General features: G+C 38.8%; 1 protein-coding gene across 2 annotated transcripts; it reads left to right on the top strand.

Annotated features, from left to right (window-relative positions):
- The first annotated feature begins 1,879 nt into the window (after positions 1–1,879).
- On the top strand, positions 1,880–10,334 carry camlg (calcium modulating ligand). Of its 2 annotated transcripts, none has more exons than XM_008297163.1 (4): positions 1,880–2,173; positions 6,657–7,120; positions 7,307–7,372; positions 9,568–10,334. In XM_008297163.1, exons 1-4 carry the CDS (start codon positions 2,023–2,025, stop codon positions 9,757–9,759), a joined length of 873 nt encoding a protein of 290 aa, XP_008295385.1. In that variant the 5' UTR covers positions 1,880–2,022; the 3' UTR covers positions 9,760–10,334. The 2 variants fall into 2 exon arrangements, with proteins under 2 accessions (XP_008295385.1, XP_008295386.1); XM_008297164.1 differs by having other exon boundaries at positions 6,660–7,120.
- Positions 10,335–14,390: the final 4,056 nt, after the last annotated feature.

Below are 14,390 nucleotides of genomic sequence, written 5' to 3' on the forward strand. Positions count from 1 at the left end.
TGTACAGACTAAATTGCAGAGCTGTGGACTCGAGTCATGTGACCTGGACTCGATGCTGAGTCAAGTCTTTATTCTGATACCTTTAGACTCAACAAAGTACATGAAGACTTTGACTCGAACCCCAATGACTTGTGGCTGCACCTGTCCACAAATTAACTGAACTCTGTGGCTTCCATTCAATCTCTTGACTTGCAGTTATGAAAATATCTAGACCTCCAACTCGAGGTTAAAAAGGAAAATGTTACAAAAAGTTGTGCAAAGAATCAAGTCTTTATTTTCCAGCTGGCCAGTGTGCTCACTGTTACTTCAGTTAAAAAGCTGAAAACATACAGACCAGAGCACACTGAGTTACTTAACTTTTAAATTAAAGTAATATTTTTAAAGCCTTTTCATTTTTTCTGAGAATTAGCGGTGGCTGTGATGAAATAACCAAAGGATGGCAGCACATTATTTCACTTTGTCTTCATACAACACTGGCAGCTCATATCAATACCCTGAAACAGAAGTCTGTGCATTTATTCACCTGGGCTGCAAAGAGATGCTTCTTTCAAGTGAAAGCTGAGAAAGTCTGCATTCCTCCCTCCTCTTTAGAAATGCATTCCAACAAACCTGTAGTACTGAAGTTTATTTGTATAGCACTTAACAAAACCAGAAAAAAGTACTTTACAACAAACAGTAAATACACAGAGTAGCATGCACAGTCAAATAAAAGAGGAATACAATTCAAAAACAGGACAATCAAATAAAACACCAAACAATGGATGAGCTTCAACTAAAAAACTAGTAATTGGGAAAACAGTCAGTTGATAATTCAAAATATTAATGGGAAATTGTTAGTTGATGCATGAAGATAAGATAGAACTTTATTATTCCTGCGGGAAATTCTCGTGCCAGATATAGCTCAGAAAAGAAAAGAAAAAACATGATATGAGATTAACTGCAGCATCTAATAGGAAAGCAATAAGATCTAAGCACACGGTGCATTACTGAAAATGAAAATAACAGAAAAGTAAGAAGTAAAACTGGCAATAATGATTCTGAAGTCATAAATAATCTCACATGAGAATGTACAAATTGCACATGATATAAAATATTGCACATGAAACTGAAATAATGCACATGAATTTAAAATATACATAGAAATAAAAGATTACATATTAAATTGAAATATTAGAGATGACACTGGAAAATTGCACTCAAAATTGAAATAGTGCACATGAAAATTAAATATTTCCCATTAAAGTAAAATACTTGACATGCTATTTAAACACTACACATGAAATTAAAATATTCAGCATTAAAAAAATTACACCGGAATTTAGTACTGCACATTGAATTAAAATTTTGTGGATTAAAATTGAACGTTGAACATTAAAATTAAATGTTGCTCTTGATGTTTAAACACTGTGCATATATTAGAATATTGCACATTAAAATTAAATGTTGTACATGAAATTTAAAATTGCAAACAAACATTTCATTGTACAAACTGAAAAAAATGCGCATGAAATTAAAGTCGTATACGTTGTGATAAAAATTTTGCACATAAAAATTTAATGTTGCAAGAAAATCAAATATAATGAAACTGACTTGGTTGTTTGGATTTTATTTTTAAATGCAGCAAACAGACATGTCAAATCGAGCCTTTTTCTAAATGTTCATGCACTGACACTTTTTATTTCATGAACTGAATTAGAAGTACAGCCTGGCGTCATCAGAAAGGTCAGCTCTCTGTTTCCTGCAAGGCGCAGCTGAGGGTTTACATAAACCTCACCCCACAGCTCTGTGTCCTGTGAGGCAGCACAGAGGGCTGAAAACCTGAAAAACCTCCTTCGTCATCCTCACAGTGACATCATCAGTGTGCGACCTTTCCTCAGACAACGCTCGGTCCATTCCATGATGTTTACCGTCTAATTCAAGGGTCTGAGGCGTTTGTGTTTTGCACAGGACGCTGCTGAGTCGCCGATTGTTTGTTCAGTGAATATACTTTGCGGTTCGCGCTGATTTTTCTCGTCTCTCAACATGGAGTCGGGCGAAGCCAGCGACGAGAAGACGAGCTCCGTGTCCGCGGCGCAGAGGAGAGCAGAGATCCGGAGGAGAAAGCTGCTCATGAACTCAGAGGACCGGATGAACAGGATCGTAGGATTCGCAAAAAACGAGGCTGAAAATAACGGTATGCGCTGATGTGCGGTGCGGTTTGCGCTGCAGAGCTGCTGGGGGAGACTGAAAACAAGGCTCCAGTGAACAGAGGCGTTGTCTGGGTCTGGGCTCAGTGGGGGTTCAGCCCACAAGTCTTCAGATTTCACCCTGATAATCCGCAATATTCAAGTGTTTTCAGAGTAAAACGAATACAAAATGTTTGTTAAGATGATCCCATTTCATTTCTGTATTCAGCCCATATTTCAAATCAACATCGCAGTGATTTAAAGAAGCTAGACCAAACTGTGAGCCTTATAGTACAATATAATATTATAATAATGTCTTATTTCTGATGATTTACAGACATAATCGTATGTAAAGGTGAAATTCTTTTCATAAATATTTTAAATTACCAACTTTCAGCTGCCACCTGAATGAAAATTGGTGTATTTCATAGGTTATTTATATGTATACACATTTATTTGTTTACCAAATCGTAATAAGGGCTTTTTAAAAACCGCTGTTTTCATTGTTGATTAATCTGTCAGATCGGATTCTCAAATAATCTATTCGTTGTTTGCTCGATAAAATGCCAGTAAACTGTGAAAAATGTCAGTCAGTGTTTCCCAAATTCCAAGATGACATCTTCAAATGTCTTGTTTTCTCCACAATCAGAAAGTGTTTTTGTTTATTGCTATAGAGGAGCAAAGAAAGCAGAATACATTCACATTTAAGATGCTGGAATCCGAGAATTTTCACTTTTATTTGCCCAAAAAAATAACTTAAGCGACTTCATTGATTATCAAAATAGCTGCTGATTGATTTAATAGTTGACGACTAATTGATTTATTGTGCAGCCCTAATAGTAATTTCGGTGGCTGACTCTTTAAATATTCCAGGAGAAGAGCTGCATGTGCTAATAAGGAGAAAGATTTACCTTAAAACTCTGTCCACATTGAGCCGAAACTTATCCAACTACAGCAATTTATGTTCTGTTATTGATCCTGCTGCTGTCTGATGCTGCAGATGTTTGATAAATTCAGTGGAAAGACTCCTACAAACAGCTGGAAGCAACAAAATAGACTTCAGCTGCTGTTAATGTTTTGTCAAAGCCTTGATTTATTATTAGCGTGTCTCATTAATCTGATCTGTTGCAATAGATGTGAAATTGTGGAACTGAAGTGAATGAAGCAAATGCTGAAATGTGGAAAATACCTGATGTTCACACTTTGTTCTGTGTGCAGACAAAAGCCTGTTTAACATATTTAGCTGTGTTTTTCATAGATGAGGGCCTTTGAGGCTTTTTCTTATTTGTTGTTAGATTTGTTCGAGCAGCATGAGAGTGTGAGACGGCACCCGAGAGCAGGTGCGTCATACAAAAAGGGTGTGATTGGCATATAGCAAGACTAGCTGGGCAGCTGAGGAGCCCTCTTGTTCACTAACCTGAGCTTTTAGATGAGACAGCGACATTCTCACATCCTGACTCATCAGCAGCTGCAGCAATGGGAGATAACGCTTCCTCTGCCTACTCGAGTCTTGCCTGCGACTTGTTGTCTTCTTATTATTGCATATATATGTATAAAAACAGATATAGAAAAGAAAAAAGAGATCTGGAGCTATTCATGTAACAATCAAGGCTACAGTCTTGGACTGCCAAACCTAATGTAATTATTGCCAGCTTCATCCTGCTGCTGTTGTTTCATCTGCATGGTCCATTATCGTTTCAATGTTAATATTCGGTTTAAAACTGAAGCAGAGATGTGGCACTGTTCCTCAGTGTGGGATTTAAACAAGTCACCACATGGTCCCAGTGTAACTGTATTGACTCAAGATGGAGACTGTTTTTGCCTCCTTATAGGACTCAAACAATTACTAGGTTGTCCTCAAGGGCAAATTTGCACTTAGAATGCAAAGACTTGAGGATAAAATACAATGAAATACATAGAAAAATGAGAAAAATCCACAAAAAAAAACATATGCTAATCCCTCATAAAAGGTTTTATAAAACAGTGTACATCAGTGACAGGTTTGTGTAAACCCAGAGTACTACATTTGTCATCTTCCCACCCAAACATTCATGGTTAAAAGAAGAGCAGAGCCATCACCCACTAATATTTTATGCAAGCCATGATAATCAGCTGACTCATCCTGTGCTCCTCTGTCTTCCATGGTTTCATCTCTGTTGGATTGCATGGTCAGATTAGGTCAGATTAACAATTTGAAAATGTTGTTTTGGGCTCTGAGAAGTTGTGGTGAGCATTTTTTGACACTTTTCTGGCCTTTTGTAAATTCAACGATTACCTGAGTATTTAAGAAATGAGCCCAAATATGACTCTTTTGACAGCCCTTTCATACCAACAAGCCTCAGCTTTAACAATCATAACAGTGATGAAAAACCTGCACCTCAGATGTATCATTAAGTGTCTGGATACTTAATATTGAGCCTGATATTGACGCAGTTAGAGCTGAAACAATTAGTCCATTCATTTATTTGGTGCTTCACAGGAAATTAATAAGAAACTTTTTTGCTAATCAGTCATCATTTTTCACACAAAAGCATGAAAAATGATGATTAAATATGAATATTTACTGGTTTCTTTGCTGTCAATGAGAGTAAATTGAATTGGACTGGACAGTTTTTTAGGACCAAATGATTCACAAAGATCTAATTGATATGGAAATAATCAATCGTTGCAGCCCTCGTTCCAAGAATATAAATGGCAGATGTTTGGCTGCTATGCTGTAGCTGCAGACAGACAAGATATCAGAGTTAAAGTGATACTGATATATTTGACATTTAAAGGCTCTGCACTTGCTGATTCTTTCTTCCTGTCTTGAATGTTTAGGGGAGTACAGACTAAAAATAGACCAATATATTAATTAGATTGATCAGTTAATTGACATCACCCTCATTCCTCTCATCTATTTCAGGCAGGAAAAATTCAACTTGTCATTTTAAGGGCTACAAAGGCTTTGGGGACATCATTCATATGTACACGTATGTCGCCAGTATGTATAATATCACAATTTAATATGTATATATATTTACTATAGACACACAATATTGACAGATGACAATCAAAAATGTTTTTGATAAGATGCGTTGAGCATTTCTGTGACATAAATGCACAGAATATTGCTGTTGTATTAATTAGTGACAGTTAGGGATGTCCTGATCAATTTTGTTATTATTATTATTATTTTTTGACCCCTGTTCCAATTCAAGTCTTTTAATATTAAGTTTTGGTTGATATGTTGATAAAGTATTGTACATAAGCTGTGGTACCTGGTTGCTGTTATTGTTTAACACTGTAGTGACGGGCAGCTCTGTGTTGGTAAGTAGTGAGCATTGTGGGGATTTAGCTAATAAAGGGACACCATGACAAAGTCTTCTGTGATGACTAATGACCTCAGGGCAGTGCAGTTTAGTTAAATCCAACTGGGAACAGGTCAGATAGCTTCTTTTATCCAAATGATTTGTGCAACAGCCGTCTTTACAACCTGTACTTCATGTCTGTGGCTTAAAACAACAGTGTCAGCACAAGCCAAATGCTCAATGTGCTTAATTTGTTTTGCAAAATACTCACAAATTGATTGATGATGCTGGTTTTTCCAACATAAATATTCAAATATACAAAATGTGTTTGGCAGCAGCTGAAAACAAAGGATGTGGCTTTGGTTTGTGCTGATACCGATCGGTTAAAAAGTGCCTAGATGTGGTCCGACTCTTCAGGGTCAGCATCAGGGCGTCCCCAGTGACAGTACAGGTTCAGTTGTGGGTAGAGAGATGGGTACAACACACAACAAAGGAAATACACAGTTATATAATCTTAACCAGATAGAACGTGCAAAGAGCCAAAGTGTGTCTTCTAAAAATACTTTTCACAGTGGATACATATACAACACTTGACTTGTCACATAGCTACAGAGGTAAGCAGTGCACCAGAATCTGATTTTTGTGCTTCTGTTGTAAAGTCCACATACCAACTTCCTGGACTAATAGGCATTGTTCACTTTGCATTCTTTCAAAAATGAAGTAAACACATGCTGTAGGAGTTGTCAAATGTATTCCACAGGTTTGTTTTCATGATGTTTATCAATCATTTATCAAGTCAAGTCAGCTTTATTGTCAGTTTTGCCATATTTAAATCAATTCAATAATAATATATATTTTAAAAACAGCTTTATTTGTCCTCTAAGGGGAATTCAAGGCATGTAGAGCAGTTGGATACAGAATGGTAGCAACAGCTGTACGATAGGAGTAGCAGCTTGTGGCGGTTAACATAGGATAAAGAAATGAAACATGATGAGATAAGAATAAAATAAAATATTGTATTGACAACAGCTACTGTAAATAAGGTGCTAAAATGATTCAGAGGTGCAAAGTACATTAATAGCAGCATGGTTAAATAAAGAAAAGAACTACAGTGTTTACTTGAGGTGTAACTTAAGTTAAATAACAATTAATCAACTAGTGCTTGCTAAATATGATATCACTGATGATATTCTCTCCTCAGCAGGAGCATCCCGGCGTCCCACAGAACCCCGCTTCCACCTTGACCTGGACAGGACGGAGCCGTGGTCCTCGTCCTCATCTTCCCCGAGACCGTCTCCCTTCCTGCCCGAGGCCTCGGGGTTCGGCAGCCGCTCCCACAGTGCCACCCCAGAGAGGAGGGGCTCTCCACTGCCAGACTGTGGCGAGCCGCACGGAGGGTCTCTGGAGGACGACCTGGGAGGGATCCGACAGCGGCCGAGAGGGGAGCGGGCGTCGGACGACATCAGCGGCTCCCCGCGTCGGGGCCTCCAGAAGTACTTGTCTCGCTTTGATGATGCCATGAAGCTCCGCGGGCAGCTGGCCAATGAGAAGCCGGCTCAGGACGGAGGGTCCGACTCAGAGGAGCTGGATCCCTTCAGGATCTTCAGGCTCATCGGCAGCATCCTCCTCGCTATTTTTGTCAGGGTTTTTGTCTGCAAGTATCTGGTGAGTCAACGTGCTGTAGATTAAACTGTGAGATTGGTTATTTTACGTGTTAACTAATGTGAATGTTGATACTGGGCAATGAGTGTGTTTTTGTACAGATGTTTTGACATTATATGAAGTTTAGAAACTGAATATTGGCTCTCTTTTTGATGCTACATGAACTCACTCTCTCTTTTTTCATTCTAGTCAATATTTGCTCCGTTTCTGACCCTTGAACTGGCCTACATGGGACTGTCCAAATACTTTCCAAAGGTGAGTTCGTACAAAACACTGTAATCTGGTTGCACAATCATAGTATTTCAGTATTCCTTTCATAAAGGTGATGCAATGATTGATTGATTGATTTTTTTTAAACAGCTGCATTTTAGATGTTGAGAAATGTAAAGTTATTGTGTAATTTTGATATAAATTAAAATATTCCCTTGATCAACTGTGTAACCCAAGGTCTCATAATAATAATAATTAGAATTGATCAACAAGAAAATACTGCAGCTAAATATTAATTTGCGTTATGTTTAAAGGAGAAGTTGAACCCTTTTCTGCTAGCAGACCAGAAGACTGACACAACTCATGTCTGTGCACTAAACAGGACGCTGCAGCTTAGCTTAGCATGTAGTTCAAAAATAAACCAGGCAGCTGGCAGCGACATCTCAGTGTCTCTTTTGTCATCACAAGGTTCCCAGAAAACCAGGACACACCAGAAAGTCTCTGGCCTGGCCAAGAAACTGTTCTTAAACTCCAACGTGCTATTTCCAGAGTTTCCCAAAAGTACACACACATATCAACGATGTGCGCAGATGATTATGATTTAATGAATTTAACTGGGTCATGGGATAAGTGGCCTGGATGGAGAGCTCCCATACAGTTAACAAAATAGCTATCCCAGGTAGCATGACCCACAGAGCCACAAGCTAAATTAAGCCGGAACTACTTCATTAAGTCATTTTTCAAATCCAAGTGGGTTTTATTTGCTGGCTGGGCTTTTTACAAGTGAAACTTTGCTGCTTTTGCCTGTTTTGTCTCTTTTCTCGGCTATCGTTCTTGTTCTCATCTCCTATTATTTCTCCTCGTGTATGTTGCAGGGTAAAACATGTGATATTTGAACCAGCAAAAATATAAGTAATATAAAATAGGATGGAATTTATATCTTTTGAGAGTTAGAGAACAAGTTTTAAATCTCATTTCTATTATTATTGCCCGAAAAGGGTTAAATTTTGCCAGTTGCGTACAAAACGTTTTTGAATTGAGGACAAATTCTCAACAATAGAGTTAATCCGCAGCCTCGACAAGTGTGGCTTTAAAGGACTTTGACCAGCCACTACTGGATCCGGACATGTCAGTTAAAATTGCAGCCAGAATGTCCAGAACTCCACCATTTGTCATCTAAGAAATTGTTTCAGATTCTCTGGACGTCCAACAGCGCAATTCTGTCACCTAAAATGTCCACCAGCGTCATGAGGTCAAACAGTATTCCAGAAGCAGCGTCAACAGCCTCATTAACTCTGAGTGTTTCAGATGCATGACTTGTTACTTAATTGTGACTTTTGGTGCATGACCCCACACTCGGTCTGCCTATTTTCATTTCCAATTTGCAAAGTACTTGGTTGTTTCATGATGTCCATTCTGTTGTAGAAATGTCAACGAGCATTTATTCCTCTATTCTAAAAAGAATGACTAGAATTTAATCAAACATGGCATGCTCCATTTACATTCCTGTTCACTATTGAAACCAGAAGTTGACGCGTAACCTTTTCACTTCACTGTGGATAATGACATTCTCTGATTAGCTTCAGCCAGCCTCTTCACAAGGTCTTTTGCTGTTGTTCTGGGGTTGATACAGACATTTCGCACCAAAACACTTCATCTCTGGGACACAGAACCCGTCTCCTTCCTGAACAGTATGATGGCTGGACATTCCCATAGTGTTTATACTTGTACCCAAGGATGAACCAGACTTGTGGAGGTCCACAATTCTCTTCCTGATATCTTGGCGGATTTCTTTAAATTTTCCCATGTTGTCACAAAAGGAAGCAGTGTGTTTGAGGTGTGCCTTAAAATACATTCACAGGTGTGCCTCTAATGAACTAAAATGTTGTCAGTTAACCTATCAAAAGCTTTGAAAGCCATGACATCATCATCTGGGCTTTCCCAAATAGTTTGAAGGCATAGTAATCTGAGTGTATGTAAACTTCTGACTTTAAAGAAAGTAGTAAAAAAAAAAATCTCTAAAATAATTCTCTCTCATTTTTCTGACATTTAGCAAATATAAATAATTTTGGTAATCCTAACTGACCTAAAACAGGAAAAGTTTAATAAAATTTAATGTCAGACAGTGAGGAAAAAAGTTGTCTGTCTTTTTATGTGTGTATGTACACTTCTGGTTTCAACTGTATAAAAATCATACAAATCAATCATTGGCTGCATGTTTGTTGCCCTTTATACTCCAGGTAGAGAAGAAGACCAAGACCACTGTGCTCACAGCTGCCCTGCTGCTGTCTGGGATCCCCGCCGAGGTCATCAACCGCTCCATGGACACCTACAGGAGGATGGGCGACGTCTTCGCTGACCTCTGCGTCTACTTCTTCACCTTCATCCTCTCACACGAGATCCTGTTGCTGTTCGGCTCAGAGACTCCCTGATGGACGGGGCGAACCTCAGTGACCCCCGCCCCCCCACCTCCTCGATGTCCCCCCACCTCCAGCCTCCTTCTGTCTCCCATAGAAACAAGGCATGCTCATTTGCGCCCTCTGGTGCCTGTTTGTCGTCTGGAACCGGATCCCTGCTGCCTTACGATCAGGGTTGGACGCCGCCCGGACGAAAGCTCGTCGTTTCAGCTCTTCAGGATTCCACTAAAGCTACACATGAACAGTGTTTGTTACAGACCTCCAGGTTATTTAACTCTGAGCGGAAACAGAAGGACAGTTTGTGTTTTGCGTGTGCAAAGAATGTATTGTCATTTATTGTGCTGAGGGTTATTTATTCGTCAGGCAAGGTGCAGAAAATGGTACATTTTACACTTACGCAACATTTTCACCACCAGTCTGACATCACGCCAAACAGCCGCAAGTTCCATTTTACTTATGACACTTGACTGGAGTGACACTGGAGTCCATTCAAGCGCTGGGCGATATTTCTGAAACTGACATCTGACGTTTATCTGTATCAGCAATTGTATCCTCAATCATTTGAAATTACAAAACTGTGTCCAATGCAAGAAAATCTTCCAGTCATTAAAAAAAAAATGTCAAAAAAACAAAACATTAAAGAGTAACCTGACACCAGGCTGAAAGGCAGAGCTTCACATCTCATCTAATCCAGGGTTTCTCCTGCACTGAAGAATTTTGGAGCTTCCCAAAGAGGTTTTAGCCAAACTCAAAACAAAAGCACTGCCGCCAAAATGATAAATTGAGGGGAAAAAAAATAGCAAGTAATTTTTTTTAACCAGTTTTGTTAATTTTTAATTTAGTAAAACATAATAGACATTTCTCTTTATGAAACGGTCAGGGAAATGCATAGATTTCTGCCAGATGAGGTAGCACAGACTCATTGACGTTGCTATGCAGACCAATCATGCTTAAAGTTTTGGGTAGTCGACCCAAAAAAGCCTGGAAAACACTTGAAATGATTTAACTGCTCAAGTGTGGCGCCTCCATAACCAATGATGTCAGCAAAAGCAAAGTCTTCAGCTGCTGTTAAGTTGCTCTGTAAAAAAAACTCTGATTGCATGGAATCTATGAAAATATGAGGCGGACCAGTTAACTATTCTGTAACTACAAAACTCCCTGAGTGTATTGGCCTGTGCATTACATCATTTATGAATTAAGCTTTTCATTTGTCCAAAGAGAAATCTCCATAGTATCCTTTCCATAGTGGGACTTTGCAAGAAAATAACACAGTCTGTTGATATTCTCAGCTGATCATTTGAATTGTCGCCCAGCTCTTAGTCACTCTGTGGCCCGACAACCTCCAGAGATGATGCATACATGGAGCCAGAGTGTCGCATTCTCAGCTAATGCAGACAGCTAGACTCCATAGTGGGCGTCTGAATCTGCTGTAAACCCAAATAATGCTGACAAAACTCTGCTGGAGGAGCTTAGCTGGTAAACAACACTATGATTATCTTCTTATCCCGTTCGACGGCTCTTGGGGAGCGTCTGGCAGGGTTGGGATCAGAGTGTTTTCAGGTTATCCAGTGAAATTAAACAGAATTCATCTTGAATTAACTGAAATGGAAGCAAGTTAGAGACATATATTAAGGCTCTTAAAGCGTTATGATTGACAACTGATTAATCGGAAAGCTGTGATTAGAACTGACAAGCTGGTGGTTTCCTTCTCCCCTCATACAGCATATCACTACTCCCGCTGACTGGTTGCAATGCTCAAGTGTCTTTTCTTGCGTCTCTGCTTCTCCCTGCGAGGACGTAAGAGAAAGATGCGATGATGGAGGCTGAGAATGAGAAATCCTTCGTTCCACAGCATCAGTCTTAAGTGGTGGCAGCAACTCCTGACAGCTGTATCATAAAATAGTCAGATCCAACCAACACCCATGAAGGTGCAGCATTTTAATGGCAGGTGACTCGAAAAAAGTCTTCAGTACAGGATAGAAAACGTACTAAACTAATTGGAAAATGCTTTATTATTGCAGAGTTGAAATAACTTCTGGTTCAGTGGAGGAGAGAACAACAGAAAGTGTCATTTTACATTGTTAAAAGCAACCCTGGACTTGGCTGTTGTGTCACTAATAGTAACCATCGTGGAGGTTTCTTTTAAAGTCCCTCTCTGGTCTTTAATTTATCCCCTAAGAACTCACCTCTGTGTATCAAAGTTACACATTTAGAAGTTTATTGCACATGAAAATAAGCCCTTTCTGTCCTAAAGTGGCCCAGATGTAACTCCACACTTCTGCTTCCTCGAGAACCATCTATAAAGTCTCCTCCATCATTCGCTGCAGCTTGAGCACACTAGCTCACCTGCTCAAACTACTCTACCCTACACAATGACAAATATTGGAGTAATTTAGCCATACATGTTTGAAACTGAAACCTGATTCTGAACAAGAACCAGTATACGATTGCTTTCTTAGATTGCTTACATGTGAAGCTCTAGAAGTCATCGTTCATCATCAGTACACTGCAGTTTCAGCTGTGATCTTGACTGCTTATTTCCTTTATGATGCATATTACAAAAAAAAACATATGTACATGTAAACAAGGTAAACCTTTTTTCAGACCGACTGTTTTAGGAGCTTCAGGAGCTCTTGAACAATGCGTGCTTTGAGACTCATTCATTAATGTGTTTTCTGACTTGATTCTGCAATTAATCTCTGAAATCTTGCTTTTTTTTTTCTTTTTTTTAAAAATTGTGGCACTCCTCTGGTGTAAGGGAACTTCCAACAGCATTTTTCTCGTGGTAGAAAGAAGGAATATGGGAACAGGGCAACAGTCAGCCATCATTTCAACACACTAATGAGCTCATTGTAGGAGAAACAGTCGTGTGATTGTTTTCAATCCATCAGAAAGCGTTGGCTACTTTTTTCTATGAGATAAAGAGCTTTGAATCTTAGATAGAGAGCTTTGATTACTAGGCTTAGAGATTAGGGGACAAAACAGCTCTGGATAAATGAATTAAATGAGGACAAATGATGCTTTTCTCGATTGCATCAAACTCAGAAGTGAGCTTCTCCGGCGTTCAGTTCGTTGGAGATTTAAATTTGAGCATTTAGCAACATTACACTGCACTTTTTCTTTTTTTTTTAGAGCTTCATCCCTCAGTGGAGCTTGTTTCAATGGAGCGACAGCAGTCCGGTGTGTTTTAAAAACTTGAACTCTCTTTAAACTGATGTATTTGAGTCAGTCGTATCAGTGTTGTGACAGATTTCCTCACGGGCAGCGCTTTAACTCATACTTCTCATTGTGATCCGTTATCCAGAAAGGGTGCATTACGAACAAGTTTGCTCCTTTGTTTAAGTAAAAGAAGCATTTAGTCCTTGAATGTGGAGTGTATTGTTTTGCACGGCTGTGAGCTTAAAGTTGCAGTAAACGTGATGAGAATGTTGCGGGTTTTACTGGAAAGTAAATGAGGCAGTTTGTACTTATGCTTATCTGTGTTGAGTAAATCTGGTGACGTGTCCCGCTCTGCTTTGTTCGAGCCTCATTCATACCTACATTAGAGACCGTGTACTCTCTGCTCATGTGCTTCTGTGTCCTCGCTTCATGTTTTTTAACTTTATCCAGATTAATTTATTAATGTGAATGTTTTTTTTTTCTTTATGTAAATGAATTTGGTGTGATTTCTCCTATGACTTGTCTGACCTACTTGATTGTTTTTGATAACGTAAATTTACAGAAAACCTGTTTTTAATGGCTCTTATATATATTTGAACTTCAGTAACAGATTCAGTGTTGATGTAATGTAAACAGTCTTTGCTTCCAAACGTACACAGGAATAAATAACCGGACAATTCATACCAAATAAATACTACTTGTGTGACGTACTCTGTTTTGACTTTTTGACACTTTTTTTTAATGGATTGATTTATTGAACAAGATAAGCACACTTTCCGTTGTAGTTTGCTATCAGTTTCTATGATATACTTTAAAAAAGTTTGCACAACATTCAGTTTAATATTTAAGGGAACAAAATTAACACCAATAATAGAAACCCAACAGTCTTCTTTTCAGACTTACAGAAAAAGTTAAAATCTCATTTCTGTTGCTATGATTCGAAAAGGGTTCGATTTAAGCAATTATGCACAAAAGGTTTTTGAGCTGTTCAACTCCACAACCTGGTCAGGTATGAACAATAATCAGATAGAAGCTATGCTTGTTTGACCAGACACTGTAAAAGTACATCCATCCATCCATCCATCCATCCATCCGGTATCTATACACCGCTTAATCCTCACCAGGGTCGCGGGGGGCTGGAGTCTGATTTAGGGCGAAGGCAGGGGACACCCTGGACAGGTCACCAGTCTATCACAGGGCTCACTGTAAAAGTCCACCTTAAAATGCAGCTTTATTTAAATAACACAATGCCACAGATGACAAAAGAAAGTTGTCCTGGATGCAGCATGTCAGCTGTTGTAGAGACGTTGGAACAAGTAATACTTGCTAAGATTAGAATAGAAAAGTAAGAAATAATACTGGCAACGATTCGGCTTAGGAATATTACACCAAATTATAAAATATTGACCAGGAATTTGCAATGTTGCTCATGAAAATAAAAATATTGCACATGAAATAAAATAAATAAAGATTAAAATTTGAATAAT

Source organism: Stegastes partitus, unplaced genomic scaffold, assembly GCF_000690725.1.
Source record: "Stegastes partitus isolate 25-593 unplaced genomic scaffold, Stegastes_partitus-1.0.2 Scaffold1195, whole genome shotgun sequence".
NCBI classification, from domain to species: Eukaryota; Metazoa; Chordata; class Actinopteri; family Pomacentridae; genus Stegastes; species Stegastes partitus.

Bases quoted from the DNA above. Each gene is read 5' to 3' on its own strand.
- camlg (XM_008297163.1), top strand. From the start codon at position 2,023: ATGGAGTCGGGCGAAGCCAGCGACGAGAAGACGAGCTCCGTGTCCGCG. The intron at 7,121-7,306 runs GTGAGTCAACGT...TTTTCATTCTAG, and splicing joins TTTTTGTCTGCAAGTATCTG to TCAATATTTGCTCCGTTTCT. The intron at 7,373-9,567 runs GTGAGTTCGTAC...TTTATACTCCAG, and splicing joins TGTCCAAATACTTTCCAAAG to GTAGAGAAGAAGACCAAGAC.